The sequence below is a fragment of the Bombus fervidus genome, chromosome 5 (assembly GCF_041682495.2).
Source record: "Bombus fervidus isolate BK054 chromosome 5, iyBomFerv1, whole genome shotgun sequence".
Taxonomy (NCBI): domain Eukaryota; kingdom Metazoa; phylum Arthropoda; class Insecta; order Hymenoptera; family Apidae; genus Bombus; species Bombus fervidus.
In genome coordinates, this window is record NC_091521.1 from 16,354,313 (window position 1) to 16,375,496 (window position 21,184).

A 21,184-nucleotide genomic window follows, 5' to 3' on the forward strand; every position below is an offset into this window, starting at 1 on the left:
ATAATCTTAGCTTTTAAAAGCTTCGATCTGAATTTTTATACTGGAAGATTTGAGTTTAAATTTTTCTGTTTGAAACTGTGAATTATAATTTTTATATTTGTCAAGCTTAAATTCGCATATTTGCGTATCCAAGCATTCGGATAGTAAGCAAAAACTCTTATCTTTTCTCTAGAATACTCTGCTCTAGATAACGCATTCGAATGATTCACGTTTAATGGATCGAAGCTATCGCTAGCGAACTCTGCGTGTCTACCCGGTAGAAGCAAGCAAAGCAGAACACAGTCATTCAGATCACCGCTCGAGATAGCCGACGATGTATGTCTTACGTCCAATGGTCTGTTAGCTTGCATAACGCACCCATACACATAGATCACTTCATATTTTATTCTGTCCATACGCTGCCTGCCACGACGTGGATACACGGGACAAAGAATTTGGGAACCCCATATACGATCGTTGTCCCAGGTCCCAGAGGAATTGCCTAACTTCGTACAGGCAACCCGAGAATATACTGCGTAGCAGTATCCTGTTATGTAGTCGATTAATCAACGATCCATCAACCGTAGGATCAATGTCCTGGCTTCGGAGGGTTGTCACGCGATGGGGTTAACCCTATTTCCTTCGTTCCTAGTTAACTTAACGATGAATTATGATTTTTCTGTTCTGATGCGATCATTAGAACTAATTACTGACAGGAAGATTGCGAATTAACGCGAAACATTTCACTATGTTATAGTTGCATGATATACCAATTACATCGTGTAACAAAGTCGTTCATTTTTCAATTTATTTCGGAGATTAACGTAAAAGCCTCGCTAATATTACGATGGATAAACACAAGACGAGTAGTATAAATAAATATTCTTCTTCTTCTATTAGGTCGTCCGAAAAGTTTCTTTCGTTTCGTAAGGTGATAATAGATGAACAACAATTTCTGTTTTATATTATTTTATCGAATTAGGTATGATCCATTTCGTTCTATTTCTATTACTATGTTCGCGCATAATTCAATAAACTAATACGAAACAAAAAACACTGTGCGTCTATTGTTTCCTTATAAAACGAAAGAAACTTTTCGGACGACCTGATATAATTAAGGTGATAATCACAGTGGTATAATTCAATAAGTGGTATTGACAAAATCCGCGATCACTTAGTTGCCAATCCAATAAAGCACAACTAAATAGATCAATCGTGCTCGTTCAATTTCTACTCAAAATTTTCCTGAGGGAAACTGAATCCGCAATCGCATTCGCATGTAACGCGCTACAGTTGCTTGTTTTCAGCCCGTGTTTATACCAGCTCGTAACCACTAGTGAAGAGAGTACGACAACGATTAGGTAGCACAAACGACAATTAAGCGGGCCCTGGTGTTGGCTGCTCGTTATCGTAATAGACGGTGCACGCACATAGTCCAACCCGTGCAAATAAACGTAGAACACGCGCGTCCGGTTGACGACTCTTGTCGCCGCAAAAGTCGAATGTTCGGTGCGCCGCTGAAAAGATTCGTTTAATAAGGACACGACGAACCGGAAGCGGATCGTTTATAGGGTGTCTCGAATGGAAGAGATCGAAGGTGAACCAAGAGGATTTCAGAGGGTAGAAACTGGGATCGAGGTGATTCTTCGGTTTGGAATTTTTTTTCTTAATCTTCGTGTGTCGTGTCGTACGTTGTACCGAAAAAAGATGAAATATGGGGTAGCGAGAAATGGTAAGAGGTAATATCACGATAGAATAGAATTCATAGGGTGTCCGTAATCTTTCTCGTTCTTTGAAACTGTATGAAATGCTGAATTATTGAATACCGAAATGAATGGAATTTGAATGAAATTTGAAATTGAAATTTTATACGCAAAGATACCATAACCAACGCGACCTCTCTTTTTCCCGTTCTTTCGCCAAAAAGTATCGACCCACCTATTCCACGTGTCCCAAAGCAAAGAAAAAGAACGCTGTACTGCTCAAACGATAGAAATCACGAGACGAACCGACCCTATCCCTCTCGAAATCAAACCCTCAGGCTCCCAGCACGATGAAATCTCGAAACAAAACGCTACTTTTTCTATCACAATCTGATTCAAGCAAACCTCTGTTGAGCCCAACTCAAAAGTACCCTATAATTTCCCACCTGCAATTCGAAACTATCGGTACACACGGTGTGCAACGACAGCTGCACTCGATCGGCAATGTTACGTGTTTCCCGTGGCCACCATTTATTTGCCAGCCTCTGTGTGTCCACGAACACACGGCACCAAGGATGATAAGACAACCAGAGAATGAAAAAGAGAAGAAGATGAAGAGTATATTCCCGAGTGTACATATATTATACAGTAACGTACACGCGTGTCTTCGTACGCCAGTGCAGCGCGAGTAACGAAGACGCAGCTGCGAGGAAAGAAACAGACTTCAGAGAAGGTGAATCTATGAGCTGTACGAGATCCAGTGCGCGTGACGAGAATGTCGATTATCGAGGAATTGATCCTGATCGATGCTGGTTACGGACGTTTAACTCTGCGATGGAGGTTCTAATCTTGTTTATGATTGTAAAAAAAAAAATAGGAGGAGAGCCAATTTAAAAGAAATAAATAAAGTTTGAACAAAGTAAAATTCGGATAGGACACGATATTGTGCGCGTTAATCAAATAGGAATTTGGGGTACGCGACAAAGTCTCAACAACTTTTATAAGAAAACTTGATTTCTGATGTTTTATTTTTATTCAGGTTGTGTGGATAAAGTTTGATATCGCGTGTATTAATTGAAGAGGAAGTTAGGACAAGTGATCAAACCTTGAGATATTATTGTCGGTCTAGTTGCTGGCAAAATCTTCGTCGCTTATGTCATTCTTACGACTAATTTCTAGCAAATACTTCGTCACGTTTTCCATGTAACCAAACACGCTGAGTTCATTCGTATCGAATTTTTTGCAAGCCATCGTGCGTACCCCCTTTTTTTTTCACAGAATCAGATTAAACAGCAGTTCTTCGTTTTTCACGCGATTCTATTTTATTCCATTCCACGTTCAATTATTTTTCAAGCATGCAGTGACATTGCAATTGCTCTAACTCACGCTAGTTTCATTTACGCACGACAAATACAAAGAACACACTTTACATCTGTACTTTCCACAATTCAAATTCTAATTTTAATACGAAACGATCTAGCCTCGGTAATCGTTTAATTACTATCACCGTCTCCTGTAAAGTGGATATCGCTACAAAAATAGTAAACACGAGGCGATAACGTACGATGATTCATCGATAGCGTATCAAACTTTATCACTCGTTTCAGAATATATCTGAAAATTAAATTAATTATTCCCCATTTCCAAACACAGCTATTCCCAATTTTTTTATATTTCCGCAAGTTCAGAAGTTCAAACGATTAAAAATGAAAAATAAAGGCAAGCAGTGATATCCGAATATATTTTGTTTTATTAACAAACTTGTGGAAATATTTCTTGAAAGGAAGACATTTCTTGCAATTAAAAAAGGTACATTAGTTATATATTAGTTATATTATATTATTATTATATTATTATTAGTTATATATAATTACATTATATTTAATAATTATATATATATGGATAAAAAGAAAGAAATTAATTTATTTGCTCTAACTAAGCTACGTAATATTAAAAGAAAATTAATAGCGATATTAAAATAATTCTTTTCAAATTATATTTGATAATCGAATTCGATGTAAATATCAATCTTCTTATATCGGACGATAGAATGCGACGTATATATAGATAAAAAGAAACGAAAAACTGTATACAAAGTTATCATCAGTCTGGCGTTTGAGAGGCTCGTTTATCCTGCATAGGAAATTAAATAGTATTTCATGCAGATTTATAAACCATGCATAAACACGCACATCCGATCGTTACACGATTAACACAAAATTAAAACAAAATCGTCCACGATATACTGCCATAAGCATAACAGAATTAAAATCGAAGAAACTGCAACTTGGCAGATGTATCAGGTTGTCCGAAAAGTTTCTTTCGTTTTATAAGTTGATAATAGACGAACAACAATTTCTATTTTATATTATTCTATTGAATTAGGTATGATCCATTTCGTTCTATTTCTATTATTACGTTCAATTATTATAATTCAATAAACTGATATAAAACAAAAACATTGCGCGTCTATTATTTCCTTATAAAACGAAAGAAACATTTCGGACAACCTAATAATTTTCAGATGCCGCCCCCCAAAAGGGATTCTGACCAAAAACCAAGCCGGTGGACAGATCAATCGTCGCGGATCGACCGAAAACGTTTACTCGTGGATTTTCAACGATGTAACTGGAAACTATCCACGATCGGGTTAGTTGAACGCTGTTCTCGTTATCATCTTCGTTATCGGAATCGGTTGCACGCACACGTTTCGAACGATCGATCCCAAGCCGACGAAATTGCCGTGTTTTCCAGCTCTGCCGGCATGCGTTCACAACCGACGGAATTAATTAATCGCGCCTGGGGCTATTCGTGGCCGGGAAAAGAATTAATCGGCCGACTACCGGCTGAAATACGAGGGGATGGAAAAATTGTTGACGCGATGCTCGATTTGATGGCGATATTTGCTCGGAATGATGCACGCGCGAAACGGTTGTTAGTGTTAAGCCGCCTCTCTCCACCACGATTTTTCACCATCTCCGATTTAATCCCGTATCTCGTTCCGTTCTACCGTGTCGATTATGGTTTCAACAGAGGGCCGGTTCGTTCGTAATAGTTACGCTTTGTGGCCTTTTTTCCTAGAACAGTTATACGACAGAAGATTAATTGATTCTAAACGAAGGGATTTCTTATTCTACATGGAGAACGAATTTCGGACATCGTAGCTGTTGTAAGATGAATTTTAAAGTTTCTGGCATACGAGTTAATATTTTTAATTAAGAAATTTTGCTTACGGATAACCATTACAAATGATTAAAATTGTTTTCATTGCCAGTAGTTGTTACCGACGAGGGAAATTTAATTTTGGTTATCAGTAACCGGTTATAAATACCCAGGAATTTTGTTTGGTTACCAGTAACCATTATCGATGACCCGAATTTTATTTTGGTTACCGATAATCATTATCGGCGGCTAAAGTTTTTCCTGTAGTTTCTTGTGAAGCAGAAAAAAATTAATTGTAAAACATACATGTACTTAATACACTTTAATACCTTGCTTAACAAAATGTATGAGTTTTATAATTAGGTCTTCTTATGTTACCAACGAATATCTACTAATTATTGGTAACCTTAGTAACAATCGACAAGAGGCGAATGTAACCAGAAAAATATTTTTGTCGTCGATATTGGTTAGCGATAAGCGAGAAGATATCTCGCAATACACAATGATTAACAATTAAAAATTAATATCTGTGGCATTTTTCACAGAACAGTGATACGACAGAAGGTTAATTGATTTTAAACGAAGGGATTTTTTATTCTACGTGAAGAACGAATTTCGGACATCGTAGCTGTTGTAAGACGAATTTTAAAGGATGTCATTTTTGAGAATTTCTTCCACACTTATTGATAACTGACCTTCATTTGAATAAAAATGTTAACAAAAAAGAAGTAGAATTAATTAACAGAGAGGAATTATGAATATTCTGTTTGTTTATTTATCTTTTCTTCGGTATAATTCATGTTATTTATACCAAACGATAGCGCTTCCAAAAGCTTCCAGCTTTTAGATTGCCAATACGAATATTTTAACCCTCTACGTTGTGGGATTATTTCAATATCGCGTTGATTCGACAAGTTTTTTAGAGAATGTTGATACGCAAGAAAATTTATTAGATTTTGATAAGAGAAATTATTACATACCGAGTGTCAAGGTGTACAAGAAGTGCGATCGATTTAGTAAAAACTACTGGAATCCGGTCACTCACCGGAGAACGCTGTTTCCTCTCGTCTTCACGCGAAGATAACAGCAACTTCCGTTTTCTGACAGACGATAACGCCGCGATACCGCTCGATTTCCTTTCCACAACTATAAACACTGTCAAACAGCGACTACCGACGTTTCGACGACTCGCATAACAACAACGCTAATTTCACACGAATGACGCACACGCGACTCTGAATTGCACTTTACACGATACACTTGACGCGATTCCGAGAATAACGTAAAAAGAGAGGAGAACGAGAACGAACTGTCAGCGCCTTTTTATTACCGATCCGACAGAGAACCGATCGATACTACCGAGCGACCGCTTTTCTGAAAATCCTTGCCTCCGTTCGATTCCACGCTCCTGTATTGTTTCCATGGAATAGATAATATAATATTTCTTTTAATTTTTATATCCACGCGATAGTAATATTAATCTGTGAAATGTTTGCAATGGAATTACGAGATTGGAAGAAATTTCAGACACTGTTTATAACGTTACTAATATCGTTTTAACGAATAATTTTACCTCTGCTTGTTAAAGAGTTTTCTGTTTTTATTTTTATTTTGAAACGATAGTATTTTTAGTATTTGCAACGTTTAAAATGGAATTACGAAGATGTTGCTGATTGTTTATGACATCTTTAATGTTTCTCGGTGAAAATTTTCACCTTTTTTAATTTAAACACAACGTTATTAGTCTTCGAAGTGTTCTAATTAAAAATAATGAGTTGGAGAGGATTTCGAACGTTGTTCGTGATGTCTATACCTTTTCGCGAACGGACGAGTTTTAATAATTAGCGGTGTAAAATTAATTTCCGTAATTCAGCGCTTGAACACACGATTTCGTCACACGTACGATCGTAAGCAACCTTCTTACGATCAGAGCAGGTGAGTGAACTGAACTTTAACACGAATGTGCAGCCACGAGTACACGAGACGTGTACTCGTCCCTGGGAATCGATACGAACGTGCCGCCGACCCATCGTTCAATTTCCATAGCAACATCTGAGTCCAAACAAAAATGATTTCGTGCCACTTTTGTCCCACAGACGACATAACTGACCAACGGAAAAATTTTCTAACAAATCCTTCACATTTCTACGTGATACACGATCCATACATTTTATATAATTATTTTTACGTGATACAAAAACCTTTGAAAAATTGGAATTTACTGACGAAAATACAAAAAAAAAGAAAAACACCAGTATTGATCTAACACTGTTACACGATTAGTAGAGTGGGGATATTTATAAAAATTCATAATCTTGCAGATAATCGTAAAGCAGTGAGACTCGAATAAAAGCGTAAAATGCAATTTTACAGTTAAGGTACATCTCACAACAAAATAAGTATGCGTGGGGATATTTTTGAGAATATTATATAAAAATGAAGCATCGTACGTATCAACGGTATTTCATAGAATATATTTTACAGTTGTAGAAAAGTGTTTCTTTAACTACGTGAAGATTTTGTTAATAATATTACGTCGATAATCGAGGGTTGAGAATCAAAGAACACAGAGGGAAGAGTTAATGATTTTCACGAGCAAAGAAAAACCTTTTTCCCTGTATTATTCGCCTCGTACAACCACCAGAATTATATCTCCTCGACTATGGTATCAGACTACTCCAGAAGAAAAAGGGAAAAAAAAGGAGGACCAACTAAATTGCGAGCTAGAACGCAATTTCTCCGGGCCCTTTCAGCGAGAATTCGCGATACTCGAGTCGCTCGAGGGTTGACCACCTCCGCAGTTAAAGGCTTCGCCTTTAAGGCTGCGGTCACACGAGCGTTGGTTCTGTCATCCGTGACAAATAATGCATTTTCATAAAATGTATGATTCATTGTCTTTACGTACCTATGACCTTCTTCGTTACGATTACCTTTTCGAAATTAAAGATTGGGTGGGTGATATAAATGAGATAAATAGGTTGATAAAAATACATATCTGATCCTAAAACCAAACAAAGATACAGTATGTTAATTACGTAAAAATAATTATATCAAGATACAAGAATAGCGGAATTAAAAAATTTCCGTGTGACCGAGGCCTAAAGCGACGACATAAAGGAGCGCTCTCAGCCGCGGAAGAACATTTCTTGCCATCCCCAAACACGGAAAAATATAATCCCACGAAACGATTGTACACACGTATACCATTCTTAAAGCCTCGACTTTTAGCACCGTTATGTCCTTCCAAATAATTTAGCATCGTTTTAACTTGATTGAACGAAGGATTTATCGGCTCCTCGCGCGTTCCTCTTCCACCCTCGGCCGCGGTGCGTTCGACTTTCTTCCACGTCGATGGACCGTAGCGACGCGATAGGCGTTCACTCGCCTGAAAATTCACTCGCCTTTAGTACTCTCTCTCTTTTTTTTTCTTTTTCTTCCTTTTTTCCCTATATCTTTCCTTCACTCTCGCGCTTTTTCTCGCAGAATAACGAACAGACTTACTCGAGTTGCGAGTTTCCGGTGAAATTAATTCCAGTTCGTTGAAATATCGAATGGCGGGATTAAAGGGTAGACGAATTTATTATTCAGAATTTGATGGTGATTTTTACGATATAATCTCTTCGGCTTTTCGCATTCCGCGTGTATCTTTGCATTTTCGAAGCATGTAACACGCGAAGCGAGAATCGAATAAAAGAAATATATAATTCGACGAATCGTAGATTGTAACTGTCGTAATATAATTTGTAAGTGATCGTTTCATACGATTTGAATTTTTCTTATTTAATTTACGCTGTGTAATTTACGGCTGTGTGATTATTCTTGAGCATCTCGTAAAGTTATAAAACGTTTAAATACCACGATCCAGTGTATCTGCAGTTTACCAGAGCAACAACCGAAACGCCGATTTTCTCAAGGAACGTTGAACATCCTCGAGCTGGTCGAAGAGGATTCAGCTAATTACAGCAGGAGATTCGCCGCGACGAAGTAAAGCCGAGAGGATCGAAAGTGTATCGACGGTCGGCTGACAGGAAACTTTCTAGACACTGGAACCGGTGTCTGCGAAGATGGCCTTCGATCTGGTACAATTGAAGTGCACCGGGTGTCGAAGAATCATTGTTCTCCGACTCCGTTTCAACTTTTTCAATCCAAACACCGTAATTCCATCTGACTTACTTTCTTGTAATTGATCGTACTCGAAGAAATAAAATTGACCATCTGTAGCACGGTAAATCCTATGTATCTACTGGTAATAAATCGTTTTATTTTATCGCTTTCCAATTTTTCCAATAATCTATCAGTTAGTTTGAATTGTTTCCGACTGTTTCCGTTTTCAATTTTAACTTTTTCGCTCGCTGCCAAATTCGATTAACATTATTCGTACGATTTCACGAAATTTGCATCGTAGCTTCAAACAGCCTTGAGAAATTCCTCCGTTAAACGAATAAAACAAGTTCGAAGCTGCACGTTACCGATATTACAAATTTCCCTTGCATAAAAGTAACAAGTTTGGTAATAAAAATAGACTGATTTTAAAAACTGACTTTGTTTTTTTTTATAACGACTATTCAATTACTGTGCGAAGAGATTCTCCTTCTATTTCTTACATTTTTATAGCGTTCGTTGCTTATTTTCCTAATGTCCGGCAATAAATCGTCGCAAGACACCATGTACGGCTCTTTTAATGGAAAACTACGGCCTCAAGGACGAAACAGGCTTCCGCCGCAGCTCGAGAATCAACCGGTATGCAAACGAAGCTTAAGGTCCTGTCTGCCGATCTCTGAAACCGTGCAGTGCCAGATCGATCGTGCAGTCGCCGTTAATTGAATTAATCATCGGATTAAGCCTTCCTCTGAGCTTTGGAAATCGTTTCAGCCCCCCTGCGTCGTTCATAGAGCCAACCTCGCCATCAGGAAAATGAAATATAACGTTGGGCGCAGAGGAATTTATCGATCGGCTTTTTCAGATGAATCAGATTACGTGTCTATGAACCTGTTCTCAGCTGCATAGAATCTTCAGATTTTAATATGCAAGAGAGAGAATCTAATATGCAAAAGAGGTAGAATGTTTTGATAAATAACGTACGGACAAGTAGAGGTGGATTACGGTTTGAGAAAATTCCAACATCCCATTGTAAGCTTCGATATTGTATTTTAAATACGACCGTTAAAAAAAGAAAAAAAAAGGAGAAAAGTACGCGTATTTCTTTAACGCGTACAGGAAGGCAACGGTCCGTGAAAAATAGTGATTCCGTGACTACCTTTGAATATTCCAGCGAGCATTAACTCGCATGGCTTATATGTTTCCGTGGGGACAGGAGAACCATCTGTTCTTATCCGTGCGGCAAGTTAAAGCGTTTTTAAGCTGCCCGGGGACGTAACAATCCCTATAAGGGCGAAAGACGCGGGGATGGACTTCGTGCTCACGCATAATCGTCCAGATAGCTAGACCCATTCAAATTTCACCTAATTGCCTCTACTCTGAAACGCGGTTGTCACGGACATCCTTCCAGCGGCCAAGTCTAATTGCACCTTTCGGACGATCGATCGAAAAGTTCCACGTTATATTTCGATATCCATAAACTGAATTATATTTGTATCGAGAAATCGTACACGGTTTTGTAGAGAAAATATGTAATTTTTGATTCTAAAAAGGATTCATTGAACTACGAGAAGCGAATGTTTTTTTCATCGACAAGTTTGATGGCAGTCGACGTATCGTATCGTATAAAACTCTGAAATAACGTTAACAATTACATCGCGGATATTTAAACAAATTCATATTTTTATGAAGATGGAGACTAAGTTTGAATAGAAAATTGTTCCATCTACTAAATATTAACAAAAGCCCTACGATTTTGATATTTTATACAATTTTACATATCGCGCGCTTTGCGTGCATCTTTGTATCTCCAAATAAAAGAAAAGAAAAAGATCGTCTACCAGATCTTCTAGTTATCCGAGGTAATCTAAATGATTCCGCTGCTACTAGGAGAATTCGAAACAAAGGAGCGTGTAAATCGACCTGGGGTGAGATTTTTGGCTATCCATCATGTTTCGAGGATCGCGGCGGGGCGACAGTGGCGGAAATGAAAAGGAAACATCGGGAACATTAATTTTACAACGGCGAGATATCGCTCTGGTGCATGACAAAATTTGCATTAAATAGGATTTCGCCGACTTTGCGTTTCTCCTTGTCGACCCCATCGAGGCCACCGCCACCGACGTCGCGATGCTTCACTTTTTGCCCCTTTGCATACCTTTCCAGGCATCCAACCCCCAGCGCGCTTTTCCTCGTCCCGGATATATTTTCCCCGCCGTTTATAAAATTCCGACCACGCAGCGCCGGTTCAATACCGAAAAATGCTCGCCGGAAGCGAACTCGAGCGCGCGAGATAGGGGGCGCTTAGTCCGAAAGAAAAGATGCGTCCCATTAATGGGAAACGCGCGAGAGAATGGTTTGCACGCGGTGAAAATGGCGATGTTAGAGAGTTTTTGCAAGGGAGGGAAAAAGTGGAGGTGACGTGGAATAGAGTAATTTGGTCGGAGAGTAAGTAACGGGGGGTGGAAATAGCGACTGGGGGATGGGTAGTATTTTAGGGTGATTTCAAGTGAATATGTGCAACGAAATTTTATGGAACAGTTGAAAAAGTGTGACATGTTTGTAAATTATGAAGTAGGTATACCGTGATCGTTGACGTAGAGTCTTTTGGGGTTTGAAATCAGTAAAAGTATGAGAGTGCACTTTTGTTGAAATGAAAACATGATTATTTATCTATATATTTATTTATTTATTTATTTATTTTCATCGTGTCAATTTTAGAAATAGGCGAAGAATTCAAGTCTGAGAATAAAAAAGATAAATAGGGAATACGAAAATGGTAGAGCTACTATGCTATTTTATTCTTTCATTTTTCATCCCCTCTGCTACGGATCCTAAAGGGCATAGCGAACTGAATATACCATAAACAAACATATAGAGAGATAGAAGAATAAGCGTAAATATCGCAACAAGAATAATCTAACAGCGTACTGTAACTCGAAGAAAGATATCTACGAGGTGAACAAAAATTCCATAAAAATGTAGTTTAAATGCAAACGTAAATTCCTCCACAATTAAAACGGCGCCTAAGGTAATTTACATTTAAGACTCATGAAAATTCAACAGACAATAGAAAAAATAAACACGAATAGTCGCGATAAGAATAATCTGATACTTTTTAAAAAGGTATTTAACAAATAAAAAGATTTCTAAAAAGTACATTAATAACGATCACGGAAATCATAATCATCGTTTCTTTATCAATCTCTACTATGGTTGCCCTACGGCAAACGCTAAAAAAAATTAAAACAACCCGAAAATAATCTGAATTCCACGCTCAGAAAAATTCCACAGAGAAATCGCGTCAACAGGAAGGGACACGTGGCACACGCTCGGATAATCAAAGGAAAGGCGACGACGAGGAAATTCAGGGATGTTTCGCGAAACTTTTCCATCGGCCTAACACTCTTGACAAACGATAACGCGCACCCTACGGGTCACGACGCTCCTCATGGTCAAACGTCGACGTCGTGGAAGGCGCCACAGTACGTTCCCAGCTTTTGGGATCGTCGCCTCGTTATTGTCGCGACTACACGATACTTGTGACGCGACTAGATCTAGAGTCAGCCTTGGACATCGCAGGCGCGATAAGAATGGGGGTTGCTGATATCACGAGTTATTTGGACAACGATAGTACTGAGAAAGCAGCGAGAATTTTCTCCCGAAGATTACGAACACAATGGTAGGGAGGGAATCTATGCTGAGAGTATTTCCATGGGATTGGAGTTGATAGAGCCATGTTTCTTGGGGGATGATTTGGGCTACATGGTACGATGCTTTCTACGTTGCAATAGTTTGCAGAGATTGGACGAAGCTCGAGATTTGAATATCGATGTCTTATATATGTTTTGCATATGTATGCGTGTTTAAACGTAGGAGTATTTGAAATGTCGCTTGTTCGAAATTTAAATTTCATGGGCTAATATTTGTTGTTAAATTTTGTTAACGAAGATATTAACTATATCAAAACGCTATGTAAGAGTATTTTTTAAGAAAAGATATTATGACACGGCAATTTACATTTAAATCATCATAGAAGAAAAAACCGGTTATTCGTTGAGTAAAGTTATCTACATAATTATTCACTAATTAATATGTATATTTTTATACCAAAGACTCGCGTCCTCAGCATCAATGACCTATTAAAATTTCTTTGGACAATCGTCAACTTTTGTATACAAGTAATTCAGAGAATAATCGACACCGTAATATACCCACTACTAAAATTTATGTCAGGTACTAAAATATATCTGGAAAAGATTTATTCTCACTCACCATCAAGTAACTGGAAGCATTACTGCTAGTGGATTCCCTCTTCCGTGTTGGCGCCAAATCCCTCTGAACCAATGACGTCATCTTCTTGTCATATTAGTCATCAAGATTCAACGCCGCTTAGCCACGAACGCGATGATTAATCGATGCAAACCGTGAAACTTTAATTGCACCTTATTTTCTCCACTGAGCATATAAACATTAAACGAATCGGACACAAAATTGTCACGCACCACGAAACTACGTAATCTGTAACAAAAAGGAACACCCACATTCTCATGAATATTCATTACAGTGTAAATTTATTACTATCATAAATCGTAAGAAAATAACGAATAAAAGAAAGAAAGAGAGAGAGAGAGAGAGAGAGAAAGAGAGAGAACGAAGTCAACCGGATTATTTTGAAAAAAAATTTCACAATGTACGTCTCAATCACCGTAAAATTTCTCCGGAATTATTTGCATCGCCGTGAGGGTCGAAATTTTCTGGCGTCAAATTTGTCGGTAATTTGCAGCGATATTTCATCGGTTTCAGTCCGGCCCCGAGGATTTAAATCGTAAGTTGCGCTAAAGCGACGGTTTATAGCGTCGTCGTTCAACGCTGGACGACGCTTGTTTCACGAGCTTTGGATTTACGAGGTCGGATTAAACGTAATCGAATCGTTTGTACGAAAGGGATCGAAAGAAATCGGAAGAGAATGACGAATGTTAAAAAAACTTGACACCGATGACCTTTAATAATACAGGACATGTTTACGTGAAAATTGGAGAACCGAAGGACTAGAAGGCTAGAGAATTAGAATTAGGAAACTGAACGATTAGGTGCCTGCAGAATTAGATAATTGAAAGACTAGAAGATCAGAGAGTTAGAAAATTGTAGAACCGGAAGGACTTGGATCGGAATGAACAAATAGACGAATGAGATTAGAAAATCGAAGCACTGGAGAACCAAAGAGGCAAAGCATAAAAGACACAACACTGAGAAATAAAATAAAACAACACTGAGAAATAAATTTCAGATCGATAATGCGAAATATTTATCGAAAAACGTTTAATTTTTCAAAGAAAACGTTCAATTTCCGTATAACGTTTTAGAGTAAAATTCCCGTAAAATTGAATTTTCTACGGTCGCAAGCTCCCCCACACGGGCCACATTTATTGTAAATTCACGTTTAACGTGGTTTACCTTTATCCATAGCCACTCGATGCTCCTTGACTGAGCTTTTCGGTCTCTAAATTCAATTCACTACACTTCATGGTGGATCGAGTACGAGGGGACAGGCCTAGCTGACAACACCGAGCAAATTCTTCCGTGAAAACCTTGCCAACAATGCGGTAAATTATACTGCACATCCGTTAGATATCGGGGGCTACGCGGTCGAGATGCGATTAAGGGAATTCTAAATTCAGAACAACCACTTTATTCGATTTTCCGCCGATAAGAATTTTAACCATCCAGGGATATCGCAAATATTTCAATTACGCCAAGTGAAAGATCTCAAGTCGAATGATTCTTAACATTCAAATTTTAATATCCTTCATTTGGGAATTTCTCCTATATAATTCTGATAAAAATAGCAAAACCGTAAAGAGAACGTATCTTTAAAATTATTAATATCTCGACTTTATGAATATTGACATTGATACTTGTTACATCAAGCTATAGACCAATAATAATAATAATAGTACTTTATCTAATTGGTTGTATAGTACAGTATCTGTACGATATTTATCTATATCGAATCTATTTCGGTCACGTCCAGTCTCTCTCTTTCCCTCTCTCTGACTTTAATCTCACTTTCTTTACCACTTTTTCTTTTCTACTCTAAATTATTTTCAAACCTCTGCTCTAGATTCTACTATCACCGCTATTATCACTCTTCTATACTTTGTACAATATCTTCTTTCTATTCTATTCCTATCTACCCCTATCGATCTATTTCTTCTATTTCTTTTTTACCTTTCTCCTTTCTACTCTTCGTTCATTTGATATCTCTTCTTTTCTAGCCAATTCTTCGCTCTTCCTTATCCATATAATTTCATTTGACCTTGCCAGGCTTACTTTTCCACTTGCACTTACTATTTCTACCCAATTTGAATCTTTATTTCTCGTTATTCTACGCTTTCTTATCGCACCTTTCCACTTTCAACTCACCACATAATTTACATTCTTCTTTGCATTCTTCCCAATATCTACATTGCCTAGATTCATCGCTCTTGCTTTTAACTCATTTCTATTCCTCTAACTTCTTTTGCTTATTTTGATTTTTTCATATCTGTCTCTCTTCCTTATTGTTTCGTATCCTCACATCTTTGCTCTTCCCAGATTTCCTCTCCATTTTCTATTCTCTTTGCGCGATCATCTCTGTACCTGATCATTCTCTTAGTTCTAAAAATCTCTTTCTACTTTTCTCTTTCTATTTTCATATTACTATCTCCAGTTTCACTAGTATCCTCTTGCATTTCCATCTGGTTGAATCTTTTTCGGTGCTTCCTAACTTCTCTTCGTATTTTGCTGGTCTCGCGCCTATTCTTATTGCGAATTTTTCTCTCCTCCTTTGATTCCAGCGATACGTGGCTCGCTGAATCTTTTCCATCGTCGTATGCTCATTTGTAAAAAGAAAAAACGCTCCTAACTAGACTATCAAACAACTTTATCCTTAACTTTCAATCTTCCTTAGATCTTCGTTCTCCTATGCTTCGCAATTTGCTATTATGCAATTATGCTATTTTCCAAAATATCGTATTTGCTATTCTTGCTAAATCTTTTATATGTTTTAAATCTGTGTTATTGATCCTTACTTTACACATGTAGAAGACTTGTGTAAGATGTTTGATCGTGAGATTTATTAAATGTTATTGCTTGTTGTTCAAATCGTCGAATATATTTAAAATAATAAATTAGTATACAGGCTATATTCGCTGAAACAGTGTATAAGTCGTAAAACAGACTCGTTAATTAGATCGCTGATAATTCGTTGATAATTGCTTGATAACTGACTGTAACTCTGTTAATAACTGATTCGCTCGCGATCGCGCCCGTTTATTTCTACTGGTCGGTGGAGAGTCGGAAAATTCGAATTCGTCTTTGATCGACGATTGCACGTAGCTGCGACATTGTTTCACCCGGAGTTTATTTATCGTTACGTCTTGTGCGTCAAGACGGTGTTGATGTCCCGAGGCAAAATAACAACATGAGTTGAATTGTCCTCTGACTCATGTGCCGCTACATACAATATCCTATATTATTCGTATTCGATGTGTGTCTGTCTTCAAATTTCTCATAAACACAGAAAAACCGAAATTATTTCTTGCGCAAGAAAATACAGCTAATAGTTAACCTACAGATCCGAGATTCGAATGCAAATACATGAGTTGAATTGTCCTCTGACTCATGTGCTGCTACATACAGTATTCTAAATTAATCGTATTCGCTGTGTGTCTGTCTTCAAATTTCTCATAAACACAGAAAAACCGAAATTATTTCTTGCGCAAGAGAATACAGCTAATAGTTAACCTATATATCCGAGATTCGAATGCAAATACATGAGTTGAATTATCCTCTGACTCATGTGCCGCTACATACAGTATTCTAAATTAATCGTATTCGCTGTGTGTCTGTCTTTAAATTTCTCATAAACACAGAAAGATCCAAATTATTTCTTTCGCAAGAGAATACAGCTAATAGTTAACCTATATATCCGAGATTCGAATGCAAATACATGAGTTGAATTGTCCTCTGACTCATGTGCCGCTACATACAGCTTCCTATATTATTCGTATTCGATGTGCGCCTGTGTCTTCAAATTTCTCATAAACACAGAAAAATCCAAATTATTTCTTGCGCAAGAAAATACAGCTAATAGTTAACCTACAGATCCGAGATTCGAATGCAAATACATGAGTTGAATTGTCCTCTGACTCATGTGCCGCTACATACAGCTTCCTATATTATTCGTATTCGATGTGTGTCTTTGTCTTCAAATTTCTCATAAACACAGAAAAACCGAAATTATTTCTTGCGCAAGAAAATACAGCTAATAGTTAACCTACAGATCCGAGATTCGAATGCAAATACATGAGTTGAATTGTCCTCTAACTCATGTGCCGCTACATACAGCTTCCTATATTATTCGTATTCGATGTGTGTCTGTGTCTTCAAATTTCTCATAAACACAGAAAAACCGAAATTATTTCTTGCGCAAGAAAATACAGCTAATAGTTAACCTACAGATCCGAGATTCGAATGCAAATACATGAGTTGAATTGTCCTCTGACTCATGTGCTGCTACATACAGTATTCTAAATTAATCGTATTCGCTGTGTGTCTGTCTTTAAATTTCTCATAAACACAGAAAGATCCAAATTATTTCTTTCGCAAGAGAATACAGCTAATAGTTAACCTATATATCCGAGATTCGAATGCAAATACATGAGTTGAATTATCCTCTGACTCATGTGCCGCTACATACAATATCCTATATTATTCGTATTCGATGTGTGTCTTTGTCTTCAAATTTCTCATAAACACAGAAAAACCGAAATTATTTCTTGCGCAAGAGAATACAGCTAATAGTTAACCTATATATCCGAGATTCGAATGCAAATACATGAGTTGAATTGTCCTCTGACTCATGTGCCGCTACATACAGTATTCTAAATTAATCGTATTCGCTGTGTGTCTGTCTTCAAATTTCTCATAAACACAGAAAGATCCAAATTATTTCTTGCGCAAGAGAATACAGCTAATAGTTAACCTACAGATCCGAGATTCGAATGCAAATACATGAGTTGAATTGTCCTCTGACTCATGTGCTGCTACATACAGTATTCTAAATTAATCGTATTCGCTGTGTGTCTGTCTTCAAATTTCTCATAAACACAGAAAGATCCAAATTATTTCTTGCGCAAGAAAATACAGCTAATAGTTAACCTACAGATCCGAGATTCGAATGCAAATACATGAGTTGAATTATCCTCTGACTCATGTGCCGCTACATACAGTATTCTAAATTAATCGTATTCGCTGTGTGTCTGTCTTCAAATTTCTCATAAACACAGAAAAATCCAAATTATTTCTTGCGCAAGAGAATACAGCTAATAGTTAACCTACAGATCCGAGATTCGAATGCAAATACGAGAAACAGCGATCGAAATGAACCGAATTCATCCGTCAATAACACGCGTTACATTTACCATTAATCTGTCCGATCGATCATGTGTCCCCGGGGATTCGAATGCATCTCCAGAGTGCTGTCCTGTCCGGTAATATCAATCTGCCACATTTTTTCTTTCCATTCTACTCGTTTTACGCTCTAGGGACTGGAACCCTACATGTCCACAACGGACACTAATTTACGAGCAGCGTCACATTGAAAATTCATAATGGCCAAAACTTGAAATTCCGCGGCTTTAATCAAGCCATCGACATTCATGGCTCGCTTTGACCCCTTGGGGGCTGCAACGGTTTTGTTACATCGCGCTGTTGGGATATAAACCGACCTTACAGTCGTAAAACTCGAACGCGATCATCTTTTCGTTACTTTACTCGCACGCGTGATTTTTTTCAATTCTTTTGTATCGTTCGATACTTGACAGGTGCCAGGTGTAACGCGTATCGCGCGTCCTTTGTAACGGTGTTAAAATCTCGATAAAAAGAAAGGAATATTTCCTTGAAGAGAATAGAGGCAAACCGTTGATTCGTAAAAATATTGAAAAATAGAAAAGAATGGAAATTTTGTTGAAAATGACAAGGTGAGTTCGCGCTCGCCATCCATGTGCAGTTGGCGCTAGTTACAGAGAATAATAAATAGAAGATAGTTCTAGATATTTCTTTTTATCCCTAGTCCATTTAAGAAAGTGCAATAAAGGTTTTCCAGCTCACAACGATGTGATAGTTTTATCCAAAGAATAAAATAATAACTATTGTGATCCTACCTCTAAATACAGAAATAACAACACATTCTGACGCGACAAGTATCTTTTGAATATTTGAATATCTGTATTTTTCCAGTGTTCCATATTTTTAATATCTTCAGCAGCTTCTCTCGATCGCTTAAACCTTCGCAATCTGATTAATTTTCAAAAACGAAATTTACTTCCAGCTTCGTGGAATTAATTGACGAAATTGGAATGTTTTAATTATTTCGATAAATGACGTTACGATGCGAAGATCGATGATTCTTTTTGCGGAGGGCAGACGCGTTCCCATGAAACAGCTGAATGTAATCGTTCATTGGTAGTTGCAGTCATTGCCCTGATTGGTCTCGATTAAAATCGACTTGCGAAATCGTCCGAACGATCCACGCTGATGACATCAGACAGTTATAAGAAAGCCTACGACGAACGCGTTCGATGTAACACCAACGTGCTTTGCGCAAGGAAAGAATGAATAATTCACAGGGACTTACAACTAGAAGAAGAAAACCACGATGGTCCCATTATAATAAATTATTCGTTGATTCGGTGAAAATTTTTGGTGATTATTCCATAAACGTTATATTAAATAAATATTACTTTGTACTTTGACATACCGACAAAATGAATTTTCCAATTTAAACGATCGAGCGATTAATGTATTTTAATTGTCGAATAATCCTATAACTATAATATCCGTATCATGTACTACGTGTCTCCAAAATTATTTTTTTCTATTTTTTTTTCCCCTTTTTAACACCGTGTACATAACCGATTTTCACATGCCGAAATGAAGTTGTCATACCGTTGCGTTGATTACGTAATACAGCTAAAATTAGAGGTACAACGAAACTCCATTTATTTAAACGAAATTTTACTGCTCAAATATTCGTAAACATATTACCGAACTTATTACGCTTGATTAATAAAACGCGTACCTGCCTCCGTTACGTAACGAAGCGAACAATCCATTCACGGAATATTAACATATCGTTCATTTCCAAAATGATAATGACATAACGCAAAATTTGTGGCGTTCGTACTTGGACAGAAAAAGACCGTAGAGTTCCGTGTACTTTTACTGGTAGATTCTTCTAAGCGAACTTGGAATATTCACTACGCGAGGACAGTTGGCTGCATCGTCAGAAAAACATAACAATTCGGAACATTCAAACTCCATAAAATTGTGATTTTTGAGTTACATGATTGACGCGGTCAATGACTGATATTTTCTTTAATACTTACATCATCGATGAACGATATTGCTGCAACTCTTTCGATACTCGCCAATGGAAAAGGGAACAGACGAATCTCTGTGATACGAGAAAGTAACTTCTCGAATTCTTGCAAATATTATTTCTTTATCTACTCGATATTTCGCGACTAAAAATTTCGTTAATACTCTTACTATAATACTAATAAGCTAAGAACGTGATTGATAGAACAGAGAACGTTTTAAAATACGCGAAGGTTCTGATTTTGTTCCAATAGCTCTGTCATCGATCTGAAACACGTACTACTTAATTGGAAATGATTGTTCCTCGATGAAATTGGTTGAAACTCGAATTATTATTATCAAAGAAACGATCACAGCCGAAGCGTCTAAAAATCAATTCTACACCCTCGTTTCTTGTCCCGCCGACTCTCGTTAATATTCACCGTGAAACTCATTTACTAAACACGTCAGAGTTCTGCGGCGTTCGCCACCTTCTCCGAAAGCAAAAGAAAAGGAAAACGAAGGAGAATCGTCTGGCTCGGACGGGGTTGGGTCTTTATTTTCGTCTGGTCGGGGGATTTAATAAAGTCTGGAGCAGGTGTCATTGGCGAGACGCAAAAACGTCAAAAGTGGTAGCAAGCCGTGGAGGTTTCTCTGAAAACCCCAACGTGTCCCAACCCCCTACGGTTATTCTCGCGTTCGATTTCGTTCGACGAACAAAGCTGCAGACGATAGAACTGTCGATCAATCCTCCGTCGTAGACGTAATCTCGACATTTTTGCCTCGTTAGAAGTTACTGGGAGGCCGCGTCCAGGATTTCAACGAGAATTCGATGAGAT

At 37.7% G+C, this 21,184-nt stretch overlaps 1 protein-coding gene across 6 annotated transcripts in view; it reads right to left on the reverse strand.

Annotated features, from left to right (window-relative positions):
• Spri (Src homology 2 domain-containing protein sprint) overlaps nt 1-21,184 on the reverse strand; it is a 209,619-nt gene that overhangs the window by 133,430 nt on the left and 55,005 nt on the right. For 3 of the 6 annotated variants that reach the window (XM_072002995.1, XM_072002994.1, XM_072002996.1), the window contains one exon: nt 13,218-13,463. In XM_072002995.1, the coding sequence (XP_071859096.1) occupies nt 13,218-13,298 (81 nt within the window). In that variant the 5' untranslated portion in view covers nt 13,299-13,463. Of the gene's footprint in view, nt 1-5,824; nt 6,048-13,217; nt 13,464-15,173; nt 15,921-21,184 lie in introns of those variants that run through there. The other 3 variants (XM_072002993.1, XM_072003005.1, XM_072003003.1) reach the window with 3 other exon arrangements.